We start from the raw sequence: 24,357 nt of genomic DNA, 5'->3' as shown, positions 1-24,357 counted from the left end.
AGTAAGTGTTTATAAATCTGGTCAAGCACTAAGTGTTTTAGTGATGTAAAATTCAGTGATCATTAATTTCACATAATCAGCTGCCTACATATACAAATTTTCATGGCAATAAGACTGTCAAGAGAGGTTGCAAAAGATATCTGTTACCAGATTTATTTCCAGGTAAAATAATCTAATAACTATTTTTAATGGAAGATACAAGACCAAAAAATTAGATAAGGTTTGGCGTAGGGTAAAATACCAGCAGGGTGCAGTGCCAAGAGCAGAAAAAAGGTCTTTAACAGATGCGTTCTAGCTATTATACTTTCTCAAACTATGAAAGTTTTACCTTATAATTAAAGCCTTACTAAATTAGGGTACCAAAGATTCCAAAGGAATGGGATTTAGGAAGACTGCATTTCTTTTTTGAAATTCAAAAACATGTAGTAACTAGAGAAGGTATTTTATAGATGAATACACTCAATTTTTAAAATACGGCAAAGGACCTACCCAGGGAAAATAAATAAGTTTCAAGGCTAGAAAAACTATCCCTGTACTTTCCTGACATCACTCGAAACATAAGAATCAACAATTTGACCCTAGAATCTCAAAACTATATATACTGAACATAATAGATACTTGGGGCTTTCTGAAATCAGTTTTCAGAACTTTATTTTACAAGTAGGGAATGCACTTTTTAATTTTTTACCAACATTTTCCCCCTAGAGATACAATTTAGACATTCATATCTTCAAAGCAAAGAAATCATCAAACTAGGAGATTAGCATAAGCGCCTATAGATAATATAGTAGTTACACATGCATGTTCTCCAAACCATGGGGAATTTATTTCAGCCAAGGCTCTCTAAGCCTTCATTATTTGTATGCAACTCCAGAGAAAACCAGTTTATCACATTACAATTTCATGGTCATGATCAGGGAAAATGATGCTCTTCCAGTGAATCTGTATGTGTCAATCATTTCAGAAGCAGTCCAGGCCTCCTTTATGCCCATTATCCAGGGCAAACCCTTGCCAATAAATCACCTAGGAATCAAATTTAAATGAAAAAGTGTTCAGAAAGTACCCCATATGCGGGTATAATCTAAATAATCTTAGCCTAAATTTATCCCTGTCTCCTCAGTAAAGTACAGTGACTCATGGTACATATTCCACAGAAGCAATGATTTTTCTTGGTCAGGGCAGAAATATAATTTGTACTTCCTGAAAGTACTTTTACCTGTCTATCCATGAAGAAAGCTTCCTTTTATCGCCTTTGTCTTATTTCGAATATGTAATTCACAGGTTTACAAACTTTTCCAATGACTGCATTTCAGTTTGTAATCAGGAAACATTTGAGTGGATGTTTTTATTTTATAAGGTTAACTATTTTAAATTCATTGTTGGCCATGATAGTAGTAGTGGGCAGTTTCCTCGTAGAGAGCAATTCCAAACAGTGAGTAGATACCTGCTAGCTCTCATCAGCAGGTTGTACCTCTTGTCCTTTTCCCTACATTTCATGACCATGAACTGCTTCATTGTCCACGGCAATGAAGCTCAGGCAACAGACCACAAAGGACGACTGGAAGGAAGGAATATGTACGGCATCAAATTCGTCCTTTCTTTCCACCCTTCCCGAAAAAGCCAAGACATTTCAATGACTAAGTTTTCAATAAGATTTATAAGTGCCTAAAATAATCCTTTGAAATTTTCTTACTAAAATAAAACATGAATTTTAGGAGAGTTATTGATCTAATTGAGGGTTGGGGGGGCACAAGAAACAATAATAGTATTTTCAAAAAGTGTAACAATTCAGCAAAGATTATACATTGGTTGATGTGGCCCTAAGTTTTGTCAGTTTTAAAATGATTTTTTTTAATTGTAAGGAAATAGGCTTAAACACAGAAAATAAAATATAGGCCAGTCCATTATCTACATATTCTTCATCTTGGCCATGAGGTCTTCCAAGCTTTCACCAGAATCTTCCACCGTTACCTCAGGCACAGAATCTTCGTGCTATCAACAAATGAGAAAAATGCAGCAAAAAATTAACCATGTAAAATTCTTGAAGCTTAGGAATATATGAGTAAGCTTTAACCATGCTCAGCAAGTTTACAAAGTAAATTCTCTTTAATAACTATGCCTTCTATTTTTTAGGAGAGACAAAGTCCTTTACTTTCCCCACCAATCTTTTGATTTATAAGGCAATAATTTCAGTATTCTTGAGATATCTACTGAAGTGGTACTTTTAAATGGTATTGTGGCTAAAACTACCAATATACAAAAATGGTTTATTTTCATTTAATCAAAATATTTTACTTGATCCATTAATGAGTGACAAAAAACTATTTTATGTCTATGTTTTCAAAAAGTTTTAATGTGCTGTACACATTTCTATATTAGCACGGAATACCTCTCTCTTTCACACATCTTAATGCCTATAGTGTAAAATATCTAAAACAAGAAATACTGCATTAGCATTAAAAAACAGGATGAATATGAAAGAAGATAAACATTTTGTCTTATATGATATTTACTTCTGGTAAATCAGATTTTAGATGTACCTTTTTGGGAATTGTGTATGCCACTGTAATTCCTTCAGGTAAGTCAGGAACTGGACCTGAAGAATTTTTCAGTTCCTCTTCTGAAACCTCGGATACCAACTCAATACCTGTAGAGTTAAATTTGATCTTACAACAGTTTTTAAAGAACTTAAGCAATACTTATTCAAAATTTTTATCATCTTAATTATAATTAGATTCCCTCCCATAAAAGAGTTTGTTTCATGCTGCCATTTCATTTTTGAAAGAATTCCTACCCCACTCATTGTCTTCATGTATTATCTCTTCCTCTTCTTGATCAACCTCCTGTTTGGGCAATGCTGCTACCTTTTTCTGTAAAAATCAAACAGAATCAAAGTGTTTTTACTCATTCTCAGTTCTCTGAAGCATTAATCAATAATTCTGGCAGGCTTCTTATACTACTAAAAGCAAAAAAAGACTGAACAGAATTTTCATTTTTGAACCATGGTGAACAAATTAAAGTTTTAAGAATACAGAATCCGGAGCCGGCCTGGTCGCTCAGGCAGTTAGAGCTCCATGCTCCTAACTCCGAAGGCTGCGGGTTCAATTCCCACATGGGCCAGTGGGCTCTCAACCACAAGGTTGCCGGTTCAACTCCTCAAGTCCCGTAAGGGATGGTGGGCTCCGCCCCCTGCAACTAAGATTGACCATGGCACCTTGAGCTGAGCTGCCTCTGGAATGGCTCAGTTGGTTGGAGCGCAGGCTCTCAACCACAAGGTTGCCAGTTCGATTCCTCAACTCTCTCAAGGGATGGTGGGCAGCGGCCCCTGCAACTAAAAATTGAACACAGCACCTTGAGCTGAGCTGCCTCCCAAATGGCTCAGTTGGTTGGAATGCGTCCTCTCAACCTCAAGGTTGCTGGTTCGACTCCCGCAAGGGATGGTGGGCTGTGCCCCCTGCAACTAGAAAACGGCAACTGGACCTGGAACTGAGCTGCGCCCTCCACAACTAAGATTGAAAGGACAACAACTTGACTTGGAAAAAAAAAGGCCTGGAAGTACGCACTGTTCCCCCAATAAAGTCCTGTTCCCCTTCCCCAATAAAAACAAAGCAAAACAAAACAAAACAAACAAACAAACAAAAAAAACATGTAGTGGACATTTATTAAAAAACAAACAAAAAAAATACTGAATCCCATTATCTTGTATTCCAAATCTAAATAATTGTTTCTTCTTTTTTAAGTTATTATCTATGCAATATGATCTCTCATACATTTTGACAGGTTGACATATACCTTATATTCTTCCTGCTTCTTCCTGCAATTTCTGTCATCACACTGAGGATTAGGCTTCATGGACATAGTAGGAAAAAAATCCTGCATTGCATTGTATCCAAGGTAAAAACTAACAGTACCAAAATTTAACAGAAACCTGGAAAACAAATCAGACTTAAATAAAAGAATAGTATTAGAAGAAAATAATTGGATTTTCAAAAAATGAGTTTGAAATAGGTAGTCATTTTTGTAACAAGCAACCCAGAAAACATTATTTATCTTGTTTATAGGGCCTTGCTTACAGTAGATACTTGTTGAATGAATGCAGGAATGAAAAGATTACTCCATTTCATCAACCATAAAACTTATTTTTTTAAACCTCTAATAAAGATAAAATGCTACCAATTAAACTATGGTATGTCAACAACTTTAAGAAGCATCTGATTTTAGAGAGGTTAAAATGTGGGAGAAGAATATCTTAAAAATCCCTGAGCTATGGTACTAAATCTAACTGCTAATTTTTTAAAGTTTTTATATATAACTTACTATAAAATTTAGTCTTAAATGGACAACTCAATAAAATTTTACAAAGTATTCACTACCAGATCAAAATATAAAGCATTTCCAGCATGCAGTAAAGTTCCCTGTGCTCTCTCAGTCAAATCTGATTCCTTTTAGAAGCTTATAGAGGGAAAATAATGTATATAAGATAAACAACAAAAGGAAAAATACTTTCAAGTGAATGTTCTTAATATACAAGACAAAAAACTGAGCAAAGGATATGAGCAAACATTTCACAGAAAAATTTAAGTGCTCAAATTACCACAAATAATTGAAAATTGAGTAAGATACCCATTTTTCACCTTCATATTGACAAAGATTAAAGAATTTAATGATACCCAATGTTATCAAAGGTCTGGGTGAACCAGGTACTCCTACACAGTGAGGGACATGTACAATCCTTTTGAAAGAGAAATTTAGTAATATCTGTCAAAATAAATATTGCATAAACCCAGAAATTCCATTCTTAAAAATTCACACTGTACAAAAATCTAATATACAAAGATGTACGGCAAGATGTTTGCAGCATTGTTAATAGTAGCAAAAAAATCTAAGGTGCCTAAATTTCCATCAGTAGAGGGCTGGCTAAATATTCTCTTACATCCATAAAAGAATTATTTTATAGCCATAATGCCCCCCCCCCCCCGCCTTTCCGTATCATACTATAAAATGTTTTGTTTAGATAGGACCTACTGAAGTTTGTACAGGCTATCTGCTCTTACATGATATAGCTCTGGACAGTCGCCTTGAGAGTTCTTATGTATGCGTTTTACAATTTCTTTGCTGGTAGTGGGCACTTCTGATATCAGAGGGCCTTTCTCTGTTATAATTTATTCTTATTATATTGGAGGCTTAGGAAACATAATTAAGCTTATTACAGTTATAAAGTGAGGAAAAAAACTGGCCTACCTAAAGATTCTGCTTTTAATAAAGTGAGGGCTGGTTCAAAACCTCTTTGATATTAATCTTAGCTGCAAAGAAATCTTCGTCCTTTTTAGCTATAGATTAGATGGTATGGTTGTTGGGTATCTGTTTTGGGATAGCAGAGATATTACCCTGGTTAATGTTTAATCACATTCGTATTATTTTTAGTAAGAGTTTAAATCAAGATAGTGAAAACAAGTGCATTTATGCCTAAGTCTCCAATCTTTGGTCAAACCTGCAGATTTATATCATTTGGTTAATGAGTCATATATAACTACATCAGTACCATTTGTGTCACTTAACAAGAGCTATTCCAAATGCAGAGAGTAACACACACATGTATGTAATATTAATTTACAGTTGACCCTTGAACAACACAGGCTTGAACTGTGCGGGGTCCACATATGTGTGGATTTTTTTCAATAAATACACAGTTGACCCTCTGTATCCCTGGGAATCTGTGGATGTAGAGGGCTGACTGTATGCTTTGTTCTACATCATTTTATATAAGGGACTTGAGCATCCATGGATTTTGGTATCTGCAGGCGGGTGGAGAGTGGTCCTGGAACCAATCCCCAGCAGACACCAAGGGACAACTAGTTAAGTTTCTGGGAAGTCAAAAGTTGTACATGTGTTTTTGACTGCATGGGGGTTGGCACCCTTAACCCCCGCAATGTTCAAGGGTCTGTACATTTAAATTAAATCTTATAAGATATACTTACATATAAATAAAAAGTACACATATATTATACATAATATATAAAATAAAAAATATATGTATATTTGAAACTAAATTTTTAAGAAGTTAAATTCTTAGCTGGTAATTCCAACATTTGAAATACTTCATTAAATATATTTTTGTCAAAAGCAAACAAGACATTCAGAAAATTAGCCCTTACTCACTTTAACACATTTTGTACCAAGATCCCAGCAACCACTCCCATAGTGGTAGGAAGACTGGCTGCACAAACACCTTCTCGTTTCAGAGTCTTTTCATCAATATTTGCAGCAACTACAAGTGGTGGAGCACACTACATGAAAAACATAAAAGAAAATTTCAAAGAAAGGGAAAAAAGTATATGTTCCAAATAGCATTCCCACATACAAAGTTTGTTTTTTCTTTGAATTGTAATACATTTTCAATGCCCCTACGAACTCTAGTACTTAACAGTGAAAAATAACCCAAAATGAATCACATACCGCAAAACAAGCAGATTCTCCAGGAATTATGAGCTGTATGTGCCCTGAAACTGCATTTTCGCTGACCCCAGACTCCATCCATGTTTGTCCAAGTTCATTACAAGCCTTAGTAGAAATAGGTGAAAACACAAGAAAGAACAAAAGAGCAAGAAGTAATTTACTGTAACTTCTTTTCATGAAAAACTGGGGTTTAACTAAATGGATTACCATGGGTTTTTAAAAATTAATTTTCAGAATAAAACAGGAAAGCTGTAAATAATGGAATTCCTTGGCAATTGCCACTCTCTATTTAAAAAGAAAACTGACAGGTAAGCAGTCAATAAATATATATTTAATTAAATTGAACCACAGTTTACTGGATTTCTTATTAATGTAAAACTTCGTTTTTCTAAAATAATTTTAGCAACAAAAAACGCAAAATGGCATTTGAAAAGTTGAAAACAGTAATTTAGGAGAAAAAGAATTCAGTTGTATTTTTGAAAAAACATGTTTATATGCAATTTATATATATTTATACATTTACTTAAAAATAAAGTAACAAAAGTTAAAACCAATGCTGACCAATAATAAGAGTATTATAAGATAACAATTTATTTTAAAAATTGAACATCACAAGTATCTATTTTAGTTTCCTCTATTGTCCTAAGAGAAAATAGGATACTAAAGCATACGCCACAATCGCAAGTCTAGACAGGTCTCATAGCCATTAGAATACATTTCAAAAGTAGGCAAAGAGAACATTAAAAATAAAACATTATAAAAGGGTTTAAATGCAGAACTATTTTCAGTATTTTTATTATGGGAATATACTGATGGGACATACAGGAAAGTGGATCAATTCACGAGTATTACATTTTATACAATAGGAATACTCACTGTATTTATTGTCATTCGAGCTTCAAAATTGTCCACACAGCTAAGAACTAGGTCAACAGGTTTTCCCTCTTCTAATCCACCATTACTAGGCAAATAAAATAAATTTTATTTGAAAAAATCAGGACACAAAATACATTCTAATTATGCTTTATTTGTTAAGTCACATTTGTTTTTTCAGTAATGTTTAAGTATAATTATGACAGTACATATTTAATATTAAAGATCCAGTATATATCGAGTATTGCATAACTATTATAATATCAATGATATTGCAGTACTTCTTACACAACATGTATTAATATAAGGATGTAAGAAGTATAAAGTGTATTCACAAAAGTTACCATTTGCCTATAAGCTTTCACACACTTTTTTTCATGTTTCACTACAAATGCAAAAAAAGTTAATCGAATACAATTCAATATTTCAGTGGTGTTCTAAGGGTCTGCAGAAAACGATTTACAGACAGAAATATATTTAAAACACAGAACATGTAATTGAGGATTCCTTATTTTACTATTATAATAATGGGGACTTTTTGTTTTTTATTTTGTTATTATTGTTTTTTTGGACAATATATACTTTTTATTGAATTTCTAGTACGTAAAAATTACACAAAAAATTAAGTATTTGAAAAACAAAAATACGTATCATTCTGTCAACTCATTGAATTAATCATCAGTACATTTTCTAATAATACTTGTTTAACTGAGCTGGATATTGTGCAAAATATTCATAAATAAAAATTTACCTTATTCTATCCATGAAATGTTGAAAGTTTTCTACTGTAGTTATATTATAGTTGTGGACTTCAAAAAGAACATCAGGATTAATGTTCCTAAGAGAGAAAAAGGAAATGATTACAAAAACTACTAGTAGGATTCGTAGGAGAAAGCAGGAAAAAGAACTAAAGATCATTTAACAGAGATTAAAGAAATGAAATTCAAGCTATTCAAAGAAAACCCAAAGTCCTCTCCTACCTCCTTTGTCCCACTTCAAGGACTAGGTTGAATGATTAGGAACAAAACGTAGATTGTCAGAAGGCTTATAAAAATGTTCCTACAATCTAGGTGCTGGGAATTAAGCCTTTATCAGCTGTTAGCATCAGCTCAGCCTGACAAAAGAGCTTCTTGGTTCCTTATCAATTCAGTGTAAGTATGTTTGGGCCCACAATGAAACTTTCTCAAGTAAGGGTTGGCCAACTATGACCCTTTGGCCAAAACTGACCTGCCACCTGTTTTTGTAAGGTCTACAAGCTAAGAATCGTTTTTACATTTTTAAATGGTTACAAGAAAAAAAAAAAAAAATCAAAAGATCAACAGTATTTCATGACATGAAAAATATATGAAATTTTAATTTCAAATTCCATAAATAAAGTTTTATTGGAGCACGGCCATGTTCATTCATTTTTATATCATTTATATTGCCTATGGCTGCTATTACACTAAAAATTCTTAGTTGAGTGATTTCAACAGAGACCATATGGCCCTCAAAGCCTAAATTTTTACTATTTAGCCCTACACAGAAAAAGGGTACCAACGCAGATCCAGGAGGTAAGACAATTCTTTGTATAAGTGAAATCTGCATTTTTATAGAGAAAAATTCAGGTCCATTTACACATTAACTCATACCAAATACACAGAGTAAGACTTCACTAAATACAGTTATGACTGCTATTCCATTTACCTCAAAGTATGTTCTGCTGCTTTAACTTTACTTAATCCTGCTTGATGAGGTTGGAAGAAAAGTCTATTCATATTGGCCAGTTCCACCTTGTCATAGTCAAAGAGTAGCAACTAAAATGAAAATAGTGGTATTCTGATGAAAAACATACCAAAACAAACAAAAACTAACAAAGAATAAACTAGTGGGCTTTACATTTGATGGGTTTAACAGTCTGACAGTAATATCAGTGAACTCTGAAACACTGGGTGCCATATATTAACTCATTTAATGTGCATATGAAATAAGTATATAGATACTATTATCCTCATTTTAGAAATGAGACAACTAGGGCATTTGCCCAAAAGCCACTCAACTAATCTGTAGTAGAAACGGGATTCAAATCCAGGCACTCTCAATCCAGCATGTGTGCCCTAACCACACGCTGTACTGCCTCTCTAAATGATTCGCTGAGAAATTAACATTTATAGTACTTCATACCAATTATTTTTTAATTCTGCCAAAATCCTACTTCATTCCAATTTTTTGCTAAGAGCCAAGAATCCATTAGATAAATGGAATTTTTAAATAAGATAAAAATAAGTGCATTACTTAAAACTATAGTATAGCATGACTCCTTTGTGAATATGACACTGTATATACCCATGCCATGGCTAAAACATTATTCCAAATAGAATTACTATCTAATCAGTTAATTATTGTTTCCAGCTATATATATTTAGGCATGACAGTGTTTGTCACACACACACGTACATACTTTAAAATGGCCAAAAGATTTCATTTCTTATCAGTAAGAAAAGTTGGGCCCAAGGATTTCCAAGGTCCTTTCCTTAATCTAAGATTCTGTGACTCTGTAATACAATTCTCAGCCACTAAATTTAACAATAAAAACAAAAATGGGAATTTCTTCTTCTCAATACAGAAACTTTAAAAAATTAACCCATTCCATAAAAACAACACCTAGGTAACCCTTAGTATCTTGCTAAGAAAGATATTAATAACACTTATGCCACCTATGATAATTTTCCAACCCTAGATTCTCCAAAATACAGTTTATTTACTCTCATTCAACAATACTTATTAGATCAGGCCAAGTATTAAGGGTGAGTTTCAGCCTCAAAGCTGGTTTATGAGTAAGCTGTAGGAAATCCTAAATTGGGGAACAAGGAGGTATGATTTGTAACTCTGCCACTAATTAGCTCTCATCACAGGTAAGTCACTTTCATTTTCCCGGCCTGCATCTTCATCTGTAAAATAAAGCAGCTGATCTAAATCTGGTGATCCCAGGTGCCCTGTGGATTCCAGAAACTTTCAGGGATAAGAAGTGGGCTCTGGGTCTCCAATCCTCCACTTCCCTACATAACCCCATGACTTAGCTTCTTGTTGATCTGTTTTACATATTGAAGCAAGTTCTGACCCTTACCTATGTAGATCCTTAGCTTACAACCTGGAGTGCACACTGGAATCACTTGGGGGAGTTTATAAAAAATAACATGTCTGGGTTCCATCCCCAGAGATTCTGATTAACCTGTTATGAAGTGCAGTCTAAACATCAGAATTGTTTTTAACGTCCCAGGAAATTCCAATTACAGCAGTATTTGATAATCACTGTTCTAGATCCCTGCTACTCAAAATGTGGCCTGGGCCAGCAGCATCAGCATCACCTGGAGCTTATTACAAATACAGAAGCACTTCTCCATGTTTAATATGCGTATGGATCATCTGGGGATGTAGTTAGAATACGATTTTGATTGAACAGGTCTGGCGTGGGACCTACTGAATCAGAATCTGCCTGAAGCTGCCAGGCAGTTCTGCTATTACTTCTGGGACCAGACTGTGAGTCGCAAGGATCCAGAGGTTCTTAAAGTGTCATCCCTGGAACAACATCAGAATTCCCTGGGAACTTGTAAGAAATTCCAATTCTTCGGTCCACCTGAAATCTACAAAATCAATACCACTGGGGTAGTCGCCCAGTGATGCAGAAGCACACTCAGCCCTGAGAACCACGGCTCTCCAGGATCTTTCCTATCCTTGATCAATCAGCCAGCGTACTTACATCAGCTATAAGCAACTGTTGGCTGGCTTTTGTAAACTTCTTGACAGACTTTAAAATGTTAATAAACATTTTTGGTATTTTTGTGTTGTCTTTTCTATATTGGGAAATGAGTGCCTACTTTGAAACCACTTTCTTTTAAGAATTTGGGGGCACAGAGTGGACCAACATATTAAAAAGCATTGATAACCTTTATGGGAAAATGTACGCTTTACCAAAATGACAAAGGGTATGTAACTGTGGAAAGCTTATGTATTCGACCATTATATAACATCATGGATTTCAGCTTTATAAATCTAAGACTGGTAGCCTGATTTCTGGTATAAGATTACTTCTCCTTCCTACCCACAATCTAAACCAATTTTAGAAAAAAAGCGAAAAATGTATGGGTTTAAAAAAATCTGGAGCATTTGCCAGTTCAGTTTCAAGCATTTAAGTCCAAATTGTTTATATATTACCCAAATAAAAAGGTTCCTGAACAATTAGGTAGTCCTTCTTATATTAGCAATATTATCAGCTTCCATTTTGGTGGAGTTATGTCTTAAACTTCTCAGGTAGAAAGAACAATATGAATAAATACACCACAAATCAATAAACCACTAATAATAATAAAAATCCTGATTTACCTGGTTTACTCCAGAGGTGAGTAGTTCCCTATAGGATAGGCAAAGAGAAATGTTTTTACCTTACCAATGCCACATCTTGTCAGCATTTCAGCGGTCACACTACCAACTCCACCAACACCTACTATTGCTACAGCAAAGGTACGGATTTTCTGTGAAATGCAAAATTATATGTCTTGGTTAATAACGCGTCAAAAATGTCATCAGAAATTATTTTCATTTACGGAAATCATCTTCAAAAAGTTGGAAAAGTTTATCATACCTCATAGTCGCTTACAATTCCCATTCGTTTCAATGCCATCAGGCGGCTTAAAACAGAAAAAAAAAGTTTTAAAGTTTACAATCTTTTAATAGTGACATAGGTAAACCTACATCACAGAAAATAAACACCAAAAATCAATCATTACTAATCCTTTAAAAGAGGAGAAATCTTTCAGCTGGCTTTTACCAGAGGAAACTGAATTATCGGAGCAGCTTTTAAAACACTGATACTTGAAAACCCTCCCAGGTGCAAACCGTGCAACAAGATTATTTTTTAATTGGAAATAATTTTCCCCCAAAATTTCTGATACAGCTCTAGTGTCTTTTAGCTTCTGAAATTTTATGATGTACCTTACTGTGAATCTATTCTCATCCATTGAGCTGAGTACTTGGCAGACCCTTACAAATTGGAAACATGTTTTTCAGTTCTGGAAAATTTTCTTGAAGAATTTGATGATTTTCTTGTTTTTTTCTAGGCTATCTTTCTGGAACTCCTATTATTTGGAAGTTGGACTTCTTGGACTGGTCTTCTGCTCTTATTTTCTTTCTCCTATTTTCCATCGTTTTAGTTTTCTGCTCTGTTCTCTGGTTTTCTTTCAACTTCATTTTGCAACTTTTCTATTGAGATTTTCATTTTTGTTCTTCATTTTCAAGAATTCTTTTTAATAATCTAAATGATTGTTTTTTTTCGTAGCACCTTGTTCTGTTTCATTTACAAAATATCATCTCTTATCTGGGGACAATGATAATGTTGCGGATGTGTCCCCCTTACATAGTCTATTCAAGTTACTATTTTTGTTTTTTGTTTCTTTCATGTTAGGAGCTTCTCTCATCCTTTGTTCTGCTCATATTTAAGAGGCAGACACTAACAAAGGCAAGGATGTGGGTGATATGTGTTTGATTTTGGGCTTCACTGTAGGGTAATCTGTAGGGACTATTTAGTTGAAACCCAAAATGTCATTGTCTTTCAGTCTTCTTTGGTCTATCAGATTCCCTAGAGAAGAATCTTTCAACTTCCAGTCTGAAAGGCATTTATGGCTGTCAGTTTTGGGGTGTTAAGTGGAAGAGCAAGGCTCAGAGTCCTAGCATTCAGTATGTGAGCAGTTAATTCCCTTACTTCAGGTACAAAGACCTACTTCAATTAATGAAAACCCTCTATTTTACTCTCTCCAACGTGTAAATGTCTAGTCTTTTCTCCTGGTAGGGAAGAGGCATTAGCTCAGCCACATAAAGTGGAGAAGAAAACCTGGGCTCTGTTTCGACAGATTTTCAACCATATTTTTTTAATCCCTACCCTAAGCCCTTCTAGAAGTACCTCTGCCTATTCCTGAGCCTCTGGGGAATTCTGTGGTATAAACTGGTTTGCAGGCTTAAGAGTCGACTTCTTTGGATCTGTCACCCATCTCTTTTCTAGTTTCTAAAATTGTGTTACTATAATGTTCAAGTATAGGATCCACTGATCCCCATTATTAATAGAAACCCTCTATTTTTTCCATGGGGGTTACTCCTTTTTAAAAATTCGTTTACTGTTGGGGCGGCTGGATGGCTCAGTTGGTTAGAGCATGAGCTCTGAACAAGAGTTGCCAGTTTGATTCCCACATGGGCCAGTGAGCTGCACCCTCCACAACTAGATTGAAGGACAACTACTTGTAGCTGATGGGCCCTGGAGAAACACACTGTTCCCCAATATCCCTCCCCCTCCCCAGAAAAAAAAATTCCTTTACAGTCATTTTGGTGGGATTGAGTAAACAGTGATAATAAATGCCTGTGATCAATCTGCTATGTTTGCCTTGATGCTCTCTTTAATCTTTATAAATAACCCTGAGAAGAATGTATTACAACCCCTTTTACAAATGAAGAAAAATATTCAGATTAATTAACTTACCCCAGTCAGCTACATAACAAAGAAGAATTCAGAGCTGGGTTTTTAAGCTAGTATTTAAGACCAGTTTTTCTAATTTTAAAGCCTTTGCTCCCCTCTCCATTTTCTCCACATACTTATAATTATATTCTATACCACATAATTTTATGGTTACTTGTGTTGTTTAATCATTATTCCACAACCATTGAGTCTCCCAAACTAAAGCAAAAGGTCTTTGAGGATCAGAGGTTTTATTTTTCTTTTGTATCACTTCATGCAATTAAAATGATGTTGAACAACTACAAACCCCTCTTATATTTTTCAATAACTCTGTACTTTATCACAATTCTTACCACTCATATTGCAATCCCATGTTTACCTTTCTGTCTATCTCACACTCATCTGGTAAACTCTGCAGGGAAGTGACCATGTCTACTTTGTATCCCCAGTGTCCACGCATAAGAAAAATTCATTAAGTGGTAGATGATATCATCCAGGAGGGCTGAGATGAAAAGGTGCTCACTTTTTACTGACTGAACAATATTTCAAAATATTCAGGCTGACCTTTATCAACTTTCCATGTACTACTGAAGAGCTTTGGGAGACAACTGCAATCTCCTATGTAGCAGTTTTAATAAAGGTACAAATCAGATAGAAAATACTAAACGTTTAGAGTTCTGAAAGTTTGTGATTAGAATGTCAAGGGATTGTCTCACATTAAAATGAAATATGATTCTAAATATATATGATCCATATCCCTTTCTTTTTCATTCTTGGATGCCAATTTTTTAAATTTTCATTTGTAAAATTACAAAATTTTTAAGGATGCTAAATGGAATACTTTCAACTCATTCTGATTAGAGATGTCAGTTCATATGTCATGCGGGCGTCTCAGCTCCTGCTCCCCGCACAAGAAGGCAGGACATGGAGGCCAAAAAGGAACACCAATGGAGCCATAAATAGGGGAGTCACACCACTATATTCTCGCTGGCAGCTGGGTTGGAGACACAGGAAGCAGGAGCCACAATCCGCCGGCCACTTCTCTGCCAGCCAATCAACCAGCCTAGCCACAGCAGTTATATTAGTGGCTAATTGGCCAACTGGCCACAGCTGACGGCCAACCACCACCTGAGCCAGCACCTTTCCAGGTGAGGCCGAGAGCCTGGAAACTGCTCTCTGGGACTCTGTCCCCACATCACGCTTATTTAAACTCTAAAAATTTGTATCATTAACCCTTCATATTTGGCAACACAGTTAAAATACATGCACACTTGTCAATTGTATCTCAATAAAACTGAAAGAAAAAAGAAAGAATTAAGACAACTTGCTAACCAATTAGCCCTGATGAATGAGGGAAAAGCAAGAATCTGGGATGATTTCGGTTGATTTTGGTTAATAGGAACTCTTCTGTAATTATGGAACAATTAGAATTTGTCCGGTTTTTCTATTATAAATATAATTAACATCGTTTTGCCTAAATACTTGTCTGCATTTCAGGTCGGTAAAAAAATGTATACATGCACTCTAAAACTTCCTCTGAGGCTTTATATGTCATAAATAAATAAAACCTTTTTTTAAATCCAGACTCTCCTGCTATTTACAGGGAAAGAGTAACAATAACACATTTCCTGTTTCACCTACTTTAAAACTATCCAATTTTTTAGCCACACTAATTAGTGGTTTATTTGTTTTTACTGGGGAGACAGTTCCATGTGAACTTTGGATAAAACAAACCTAATGCCAGTCTAGGTCTTATTAACTATCACTAGCTCCATTACCTGAGGTAAGTCACAGAAGCTCTCTAAGCCTCAATTTTCTCACCTATAAAATGGGGGTAAAATAATGTAATAGTAGCTATCTCCTAGGATTGTGTAAGGAGGACAATGCACGAGTGACAATGCACACAAAGTACTTAGCAGGTAGTGGAAGCTCAGTTAATGTTAGTATCTGCACTGAGCAATAGTCTTACACAAAGCTTAGTATGTACAATAGCTATTCTAAGAATTTTATATATACTGACATTTTCAAGCATCACAACTCTGACAGAGATATTACTATTACCCCCATTTTACAAGTGAGAAACTGAAGCAGATAGGTTTACTAAGGGTTGAGATTTGAATCCAATCAATTTGATCCTAGAGTCAGAACTTTAACCACTGCGCTGTGTTCGACCTGCTGAATGAACAAACCTTATTATAAAAACAAGAAAGGAGAGAAGGGGACAGAACTGGTAAAGTCGAATGGCTTTAGTGCTAATCCAGCTCTCCCCGTGAAGCCCCCAGTTTAAGAAACATTAAGAAGCCTTTCTGAAACTCGAAGTTTATGCTTTGCGGGTATTACATCTGATGCTATCTTCTGAAAGCTGTTACTATCAGTTTTATGCAGAGCCAGGTACATTAAGAGTTAGGGGAAGTAGTAAACTGGATACGTACGTGTCCTCAGCACGCACAGGAGTAGCACCATATGGCTGATTCACTTGTTTTGTTTTGGTTTTATATTTTATTTTTTAAGAGAAAAAACATTTTCTGACCAGTACTAAGACTTGGCCTTGCCGCGTTTGGGAACAGGACCCCCAGAACAAGAAAAGGGAAATGGGAGGCTGTGTGGACTGGACGGGAGGGGAGCACCTCGCCCCCATCACAGGCCTCCGACCCACGACGCTGGTCACCTGTAGGGGTTGGAGTCCACCACCTCCGGGCTCATCTTCTCGATGCGGGACCGGCCTCCTCCTCCGTCGCTGCCCCCCGGGGCCCGCCGACTTCTCTCCTGGGCCAACTCCCGCTCCAGCTCCTGAACCCGCTGCCGCAGCCGCTCCACAGACTCGGCCATGGCTGGGACCCCGGCCGCCAAAGCTCCCAGCCCGGGTCTTCGCCGCCGCCGCCGCCCCACGCTGCTAGGTGTACCGGGCCCCTGGGGGGTATAGAAGGAGGCACTCAGCGGCGGCCCTCCCAGCCCGGCACCCTGGGGAAGTGCTCCCTGCGCATCACAGACCGACACGTCTCCGCCACTCCTGCGGGCCGTCCACTGTACCGCTTCCGGTTGCAGTCATCGCTCCCCGTAACAAAACACCCGCCCCTTTCAGCTTTTTTCTTCGCTGGGTCCTAAGAGACCACAACCAGCGGGTCCTAAACGTCCACCGCCCGCGGCCTACGACGTCGCCTTTCCAACCGCTGAAACACCAGGATCTTTTATTCTTGGGCTCGAGATCCTGACGGGCCTTTTTCTGAACAGGACGCTTCCGCCTGCCGGTGCATTCGATTTAGAGGTTGAAAGGCCTGTGTGTGCTTTCTTATTTGCCGGTAGCGACGAACGTGACTTTGTCGTCTGAAACTGAGGTCGTCAGCTCCGAAAGCTGACCAAAATGTGAAATCCGAACACACAGAGGCCCTCCGGGCATTACCCAGCTGCAGCCTCAATCACGGGCTTCTGCTGGTTAATGTTCAGCACCGGCGCCTAGCGCTGTGTGATTGGCTGGGGCCACGGGGCCCGCCCCTCAGGCGTGCGGGCCGCGCTCCCGGCCTCGCCCACTGGCTATAAAGCAGCACGCCCCGCGCCAAAAGGGGCTGTGGATTCCGGGTTTCTGGGGCTTGCGGAGGCAACCATGGAGAACCGTGCCTCCAGCGAGCCCGGAGCGGCCGAGGTGCTGCCCCAACACAAGTTCGACTACAGGTCCCTGGAGGCCTACCTAAAGGAGCACTTGCCCGGCTTTGGGGCCGAACCCGAGGCCAAGCTGATTGTTACCCAGTACAGGTATCGACGCCGGCCTTCTCCAGTAGAAACAAATCTCTGTGCATAGTGCTTTCCTTCCTTTGGCCCTGGGTGGGTTCCCAGTGTATCCCACCACGATGTCCTTTCCTGTAATGACGCACTCTGCAGGCAGGAGCTGTCATCACCCGTCCCCTGCATTCATTCTGAGTATTTCCAATTGGTGGGCAATAATGAAAGCAATTAACAGTACCGAGACCAACTCTGAGAAGGAATGTTTAGTAAAGGATTCAGTTATGTACCTCGAGGATTCACTGAGGCAATTAAGGTTGGGAGATCTGTGGGATATAAAGAGACCTTTTCTCAACTTTTGTTCTAGAACCGTTAGTTTTTCTGTGTGTGTTTTGTTTTTAACGTAATGCCTTTATAATTGGCCATATCCTCGGAGGCTGTTAATGGCACCACCTGGGAGATCCGAATTCTCATACTAGATTTTCCACTTAACAAATCACAGCACCACTTTGGGCTTTAATTCTTTTTGAAGTGAGGGAACTGGATGATAATCCTGAGGTTACTGTTCCCCACCTTGAATCTGGCTCTAGTCTGATGTTTTATAACAAAATGTAAGTTTATAAGTTAAGTTTATTCTAAAAATAGTATTTTCATAATCACAGAGCTATAGAAACAATCCTGGCTTCCAGAAAATTAGATCTGCCACATACTGACTGGGAATTTAAGTATATTACATAAACTCTTTGGTAATTAGTTTCCTAATCTGTAATGAACACATGACCGTTCTGAGTAATCCTGATAATTCAATGAAATAATATAGTTGAAAGGACTTAAAACATTGCAACAGACCACATAGCAGTGGCATTTATTACTGGCATTTATATTCCTGATTTCGGTAGTAAAGGAGATGGATTAGAGAGAGTTTTGAGGTGTAGAATTAAAAGGCACCTGGTCTCAAAGATATTGGAGGATAAAGGAGAAGGTGGACTAAAAAATAACAGGTTTCTAGCCTTAGAAGTCCTATGTTACAAACAAACTAAAACAGGTCAAAGTTTAGATTTCAACTACTACACTTGCTGTACGAATCTGGACAAGTTTTTTAACTCTTTTGAGTATTGAGTCCTCCTTTGGCAAAACGGAGATAATATTTATCTCCTAGCGTTGTTGGAGAATTATCTAACTGAAAGATAATTCTGAATTAATTTGAATGTTAAATAAACTAGGATTGTGCTTGATAAATGGAATTAGTTGTGGCATAAATAGTATAGACATACTTCGTTTTATTGCGCTTAGTGCTTTGCAGGTGTTGTGTTTATTACAAATTGAAAGTAAGACCTTCTGCACTGGCATAGAATTAACCCTTGGTCGTTGGCAGAACGTAAAAGCATTCACAAGACTCAGAAAAGTAGGAAAGCAGAGAAAGTTTTATAGAAGGTTGGGCAGAGAGAGAGAATGTCCACAGCTGTTGTTTAAAGACAGCTGCCATGGGTTTCTGTTTGAAAGAGAAATACTGGCAAAAAGGAGCCAGGGAAGAGTCTGATAGGGACAGTGGCAGCGGGTTGCTGTTTAGCTGGGGTTTTATGTTTTTCTATGCATGATGCAGGGGACTAGTCATCTTGCAGTTGTTTACAGTTTTGGCTGGCGCCTTCTGAGAACTATGGTTGAGGTTGGCTTTCTCTGAAAATTGCCCTGGTGTTTGTCAGTCCACAGGTGTAGTGTTAGCCCGGGACTTAGAGCTTAAGTGGTTAATCTTTAAACCTATTCTTGCTAGTCTCCAGATTCATTCTTATTAACTCTTCTTCTGACTCATCACCTTACACCAGCAAAAAGATTACGACTCACTTTATTGCTATACATGCTTTATTACAGTGGTTTGGAACCAAACACGCAATATCTCTGAAGTATGCCTCTATCTATGTATGGAGCTATCCCACAGAAAATACACATTTATTTCCAGGACACATGGAAAAGTTAATGAAAATTGAAGACATGTTAGGCTTCAAAGGAAGTTTTTCAAAAATTCTAAAGTGTCAATCTTACAAAAAAAAAAATCAGAATATAAATGCCAAAAGTTTAGAAATAACTGAAGAAAGACAGCTGTCAAACACGTTTAGAAACTGATTCACAGATTAAACAACCAGTGATCTACAGAAAATAATAAAGTTTATGAAAGTTCAGTACGTAAAAATCAATTGCATTTCTGTGCTTTAGCAACAATTAAAATGTAATCTTCAAAAAGATATCAATAAGAGCATCAAAATGCTTAAATATTAATCTAATAAAATGTGTGAGACCTTTGTAGAGAAAATTATAAAATTTTATTAAGGTCTTAAAAAGAGATAAATTGAGAGATGCCAATGTTCATGAATAGGAAAATTCAATAGTAAATTTATCTTTGTTTTTTCCCAACTAATGTATTGATTCAGTGCAGTGGCAATCAAAAGCCCTACTTTTTTCCGCAATTTGAAAAATTACTCCTAAATTATGTGTTCAAAATCAAAGGTCTAAGGATAGCAAAAACACTGCTGAAGAGGAACAAAATACGAGGCTTGAATTAAGAAGGCATGGTATCAGTACAGAAATAGACCAATAAAATAATAGAGTCCACAAAAAAACCTACATATTTATAGAATTTTGATGTATGAGGTCGGACAGTTAAGTTTGCGAACTCGTCCTAGAAGAGGTGCTACATACCTCATTGCTGAATATCACTACGGTCACCTTCCAAGTACTCCCCCTTGGGAAGCTATGCACCCATGCAGCACTTAGTCCACCCTTCAAAGCAATTTTGGAACTCTTTCTGGAATGGCCATCAGAGCTGTCATCATATTACCCTTGATGTCCTCAATGTCATCAAAATGTCTTCCTTTTAATATTACCTTTATCTTCGGGTAAAGAAAGAAGACATTGGGGGCCAGATCAGTTGAGTAGGGAGGGTGTTCCAATACAGTTGTTTACTGGCTAAAAACTCTCTCACAGACAGTGCCCTGTGAGCTGGTGCATTGTTGTGCAAGAGCCATGAATTGGTGAAAAGTTCAGGTCATCTGAGTTTTTCATGCAGCCTTTTCAGCACTTCCAGATAGTAAACTTGGTTAACTGTTTGTCCTGTTGGTACAAATTCATAATGAATAATCCCTCTGATATCAAAAACGTTTAGCAACATCGTTGCAACAAGTTCGCGAACTTAATTGTCAGACCGCATATGACAATGCTGGCATTGAAAATCAGTGTGTAGGGGAAGACTTCAATAAATTATACAGGTATAATTATCTGTATAAAAAAATTAAAATTAGACCCTTTTCTTTGAAAGTCCCTGGTGAATTACAGACTTTAGTGTTAAGGCAAAATTGTAAACATTTGGAAGACAGAGATGATCTTTGTGACTTTGGAGTAGATTAGAAAAATCTTTAAAAAGACCAAAGCACAAACCAGAAAGGAAGTGATTGATAAATTTTCAGCAAAAGACTCCTTAGAAAGTGAAACCTAAAAAAGAAAATGTTTGCAGTGTATATAAATGGGTAAAAGATTAATTACTTATATTCAAAAACTACAATAGCCCAACAGATAGTCAAAAGACTTAAAGATGCTCAATGTCATTGCACTGTAGTAATCAGGGAAATGCAAATTAAAACGATGAGGTACTATTTCATACCTCCATACTGCCTGAAAAAATATAGTCTGACAGTTTCAAACGTGGGTCAGGATCCGGAGTAACAGAGATTCATACTCACAGTTGGTGAGGATGTGAATTAACGTAATTACTTTGGAAAACAATTTGGCATGACCATGTAAAGATGAAGATGGAAAGATATACATGCTCCATGACACAGAAATTCTATTCCTAGGTGTCTGCTCCTGAGAAATTCTTGGAGTAGGGTGTTAGGAGAAAACCTATTAAGACAGTTCACTTGTACTGTTTATAATAGCAAAAGTACAGGAATGATACAATGTTCATCAGTAGTAGAAGGGATGAATAAATTGTGGTATATTCACACGGGAGAATTCCATACAGCCGTGAAAATGATTCAACTGCAGCTGTGCACAACACACAGAATCAAAAAGTGGACAAATAAGCAGTAATTGTTTAGGGACATAAACTTTTAGGGAATGATAAATTTAAGAATTAGGATAGTAGTTACTCTGAGGGGAGGGAGACATCGAGGGCTTCAGAAATTTGGAAATTCCCTCTTCAACTGAGTAGTGAGGACACTGGTATTGTGTTATTCTTTCTGCTGTACACATTTTGTAAATATTCTTTTTATGCAAAATTTATTTTTTGAATTTGCAAAAGTTAAATCATTGGAAATATAAAATATTTAGTTAAACAATAATGAAACCATTGTATAGCTTAATACAATACAAACTGATTTGTATTAATAGCTAAGTGCCTCATCTGTATCTGGCATTGATTGCTCCATCCACTGGGGATATAACAAAAATTCTTGCCTTCTTGGAACTTTCATTCTATTTAGACAAAACAAACAACCAAAATCACTTTCTAAATATTTTAGTGAAGGCGATATGTATTAGGAGAGAAGTAAAGGAGAACAGGAAATGTTTGGGGGGTAGAAGCAGGAGGGCCTCGGTGAGAAGGTGGCAGTCAGCAAAGACTTGAAGAAGACGAGGACGGAACCATACGGCTCTCTGGGGGGAGTGTTCTAGGCAGAGAGAACAGCAAGATAAAGTCTGTTCTTGCCTTTAGGGGGGAAGTGTGCCCAGTGTGTTGAGGGAGTACAAGCCAGTGTACCCAGGATAGTGGAAGCAAGGGCCGTGGTCCTGTCAGCCATTGTAAGGATTTTGGCCTTTACTTTGAGTGGAGATGGGAGGAGATTAGGGTTTGGGTGCAGAGGAAGAACATGATTTGTGTTTTTAAACAATCTGTTTGCCTGTTGTGTTTTACTAAAGAGGGCAAAGTCAAGGAGACCAGTTTGGAGTGTATTGCAATGATCCAATAGAGAGATATTAGTGGCGTAGACCAGGGTGGTAGTGCGGAATAGGTGCCAAGTGGTCATATTCTGGATTTATTTGGAAGGATTTACTGAATGATAGATGTAGGGTATGAAAGAAAAAGAAGAGACAAATATTAGGTTGGTTCAAAAGTAATTGCAGTTTTTGCAATTATTTTTAACCTTTTAAACCGCAATTACTTTTACACCAACCTAATAGTATCCCGTTTTTGTCTTGGTAACCGGGAAAACGGAGTTGCCATAAAGTAAAATGGACATGACTGTAGAGAAGCAGAGTTGAGGGGGAATACCAGAGCTCAGGTTTGGAATGTTAAGTTTCAGGGTGCCTTTTAGATATCCAAGAGTGAGTCTGGCAGTCAGGGCACAGGTCTGGACTAGGTGTGTACACATGGGAGTCATTGACACAGAGAAGGTATTTAAAGCCATGAGATCACAGCTTACCTAGAAAATGAGTCTACGTAAAGAAAGGTCTAGAAACTTATTCCCAGGCACCCCAATATTAAGGAGCTGAAGAATTAAGGAGGAACCTACAAAAGAATCTAAGTAGGAGTGACCGGAGAGGTAGGGGGAAAATCATGGTGTAATACCATAACAGTATTAGTGACCTTGAAAAAGTAGTTTCAGTGGAAAGATAGGAATGAATGCTGGATTGAAATGGGTTTAAGAAGAAATAGAAGAATTGGAGCAGGGAATGTAAACAACTCTTGAGTTTTTCTACAAAAGGGAATATAAATGTTTTAAGTAGAGGGGGAAGTGGGGTCAAGAGAAATCTTTAAAAACAAACGGGAGCAGATTTGTATGCTGCTGGCAGTGATCTAGAAGAGAGAGAAAAAATTGAGCAGGAGGGAGGCTGGAATGAAGTCCTTGAGCAGACAGGAGTAGGCTGGGATCTAATTCACAAGAGAAGGGATTGTCCTTAGAAATGTGAACATTCTTCTACAGACTCGGCAGAGAAGACAGCGTATATGGGTACAGAAGCTTGTGTGCAGTAGACATGGTACTGTAACCCTGTAGGAGTTCTCATCTAATTGCTTTAGTTTCTCAATGAAATAGGAAGCTAGAATGAGCGGAGAGTAAAGATGGAGGAGAAGGTTTGAAGCGAGAGGAGAAATTGTGAAATAATCGTCCATGAGCATAAACAAGCTAAGGAAATACATTATGATTGTCAGGGTTCACTTTGAGATTCATGGTAAACTGGAAGCAAGAATAGTTATTTTAGTAGATATTATTGCTACTTTGCCCAGATTCTTTTTTACTGTTTCCATGTATACTCTTGTTTGATGGCTTTGGCTTCTAATAACCAGCACCTGTGGCTCTTTTTTGTACTGCCTGTGGCCTAGTAGAGCCTCCTTTGCCCTGAATGTTGTACTGCTCAAGATGGCCCTTAACTAGTGACTGTTGGGTTCAGGAGTATGAAATCCTCATCATCCTTGCTGTGGAGGTAAGACACTCTCAGGTGTAACCTACACTGCGCAGTCCTCTCCCCACCACGAGATCAGGCTGAAGTCCCTCGAAGGGACTTTGTCTTGTATCGTACTCTTGCTTGGCTTTCTCCCCTTCCTTGACCTGCTTCTCCTGATTTCTTATTGGTTTCCCAAGTGTTTCCTTAATAAGTCACTTGCACATGAATCTTTCTCTCAGGATCTGCTTCTAGGGGACCTACCAATCATCATGGCTGTTTCTTTCTCCAGCTACATTCAGTTATATGAGTGCAGGCAAAGAGTTGCATTTAATCAGGATGGAAGAATGCAAGCAAATAACATGAAGTGAGAAAGGTCAAGTATATTAAAGATGTATTCAAGGGAGTGGTTATGTAACTGCCCATCAAATTTAAGCCAGGTAAGGAAGGACATGGTGGGGAAA

At 37.4% G+C, this 24,357-nt stretch overlaps 2 protein-coding genes across 4 annotated transcripts in view; one reads left to right on the top strand and one right to left on the bottom strand.

The window, feature by feature from the left end:
- Positions 1-137: 137 nt before the first annotated feature.
- Positions 138-17,213, bottom strand: UBA5 (ubiquitin like modifier activating enzyme 5). 2 transcript variants are annotated; one of them, XM_074312843.2, is made up of 13 exons: positions 16,802-17,213; positions 16,479-16,720; positions 11,951-11,996; positions 11,751-11,840; positions 9,016-9,125; positions 8,081-8,167; positions 7,333-7,417; positions 6,457-6,561; positions 6,160-6,287; positions 3,793-3,928; positions 2,795-2,870; positions 2,541-2,647; positions 138-1,992 (listed from the first exon to the last, which is right to left on the bottom strand). In XM_074312843.2, exons 2-13 carry the CDS (start codon positions 16,637-16,639, stop codon positions 1,909-1,911), a joined length of 1,215 nt encoding a protein of 404 aa, XP_074168944.2. In that variant the 5' UTR covers positions 16,640-16,720; positions 16,802-17,213; the 3' UTR covers positions 138-1,908. The 2 variants fall into 2 exon arrangements, with proteins under 2 accessions (XP_074168944.2, XP_074168946.2); XM_074312845.2 differs by lacking the exons at positions 11,751-11,840; positions 11,951-11,996; positions 16,479-16,720; positions 16,802-17,213 and adding an exon at positions 11,692-11,714.
- Positions 17,214-17,356: 143 nt separating this feature from the next.
- ACAD11 (acyl-CoA dehydrogenase family member 11) overlaps positions 17,357-24,357 on the top strand; it is a 71,010-nt gene continuing 64,009 nt past the window's right edge. Inside the window, exon 1 of one of the 2 annotated variants that reach the window (XM_074312842.2) lies at positions 17,357-17,560. In XM_074312842.2, the coding sequence (XP_074168943.2) occupies positions 17,412-17,560 (149 nt within the window). In that variant the 5' untranslated portion in view covers positions 17,357-17,411. The remainder of the gene's footprint in view (positions 17,561-24,357) is intronic. The other variant, XM_019725930.3, reaches the window with a different exon arrangement.

The sequence above is a fragment of the Rhinolophus sinicus genome, chromosome 5 (assembly GCF_057876585.1).
Source record: "Rhinolophus sinicus isolate RSI-liver-muscle chromosome 5, RSI-T2T, whole genome shotgun sequence".
NCBI lineage: Eukaryota > Metazoa > Chordata > Mammalia > Chiroptera > Rhinolophidae > Rhinolophus > Rhinolophus sinicus.
This window is presented reverse-complemented; position numbering and strand designations above follow the sequence as displayed.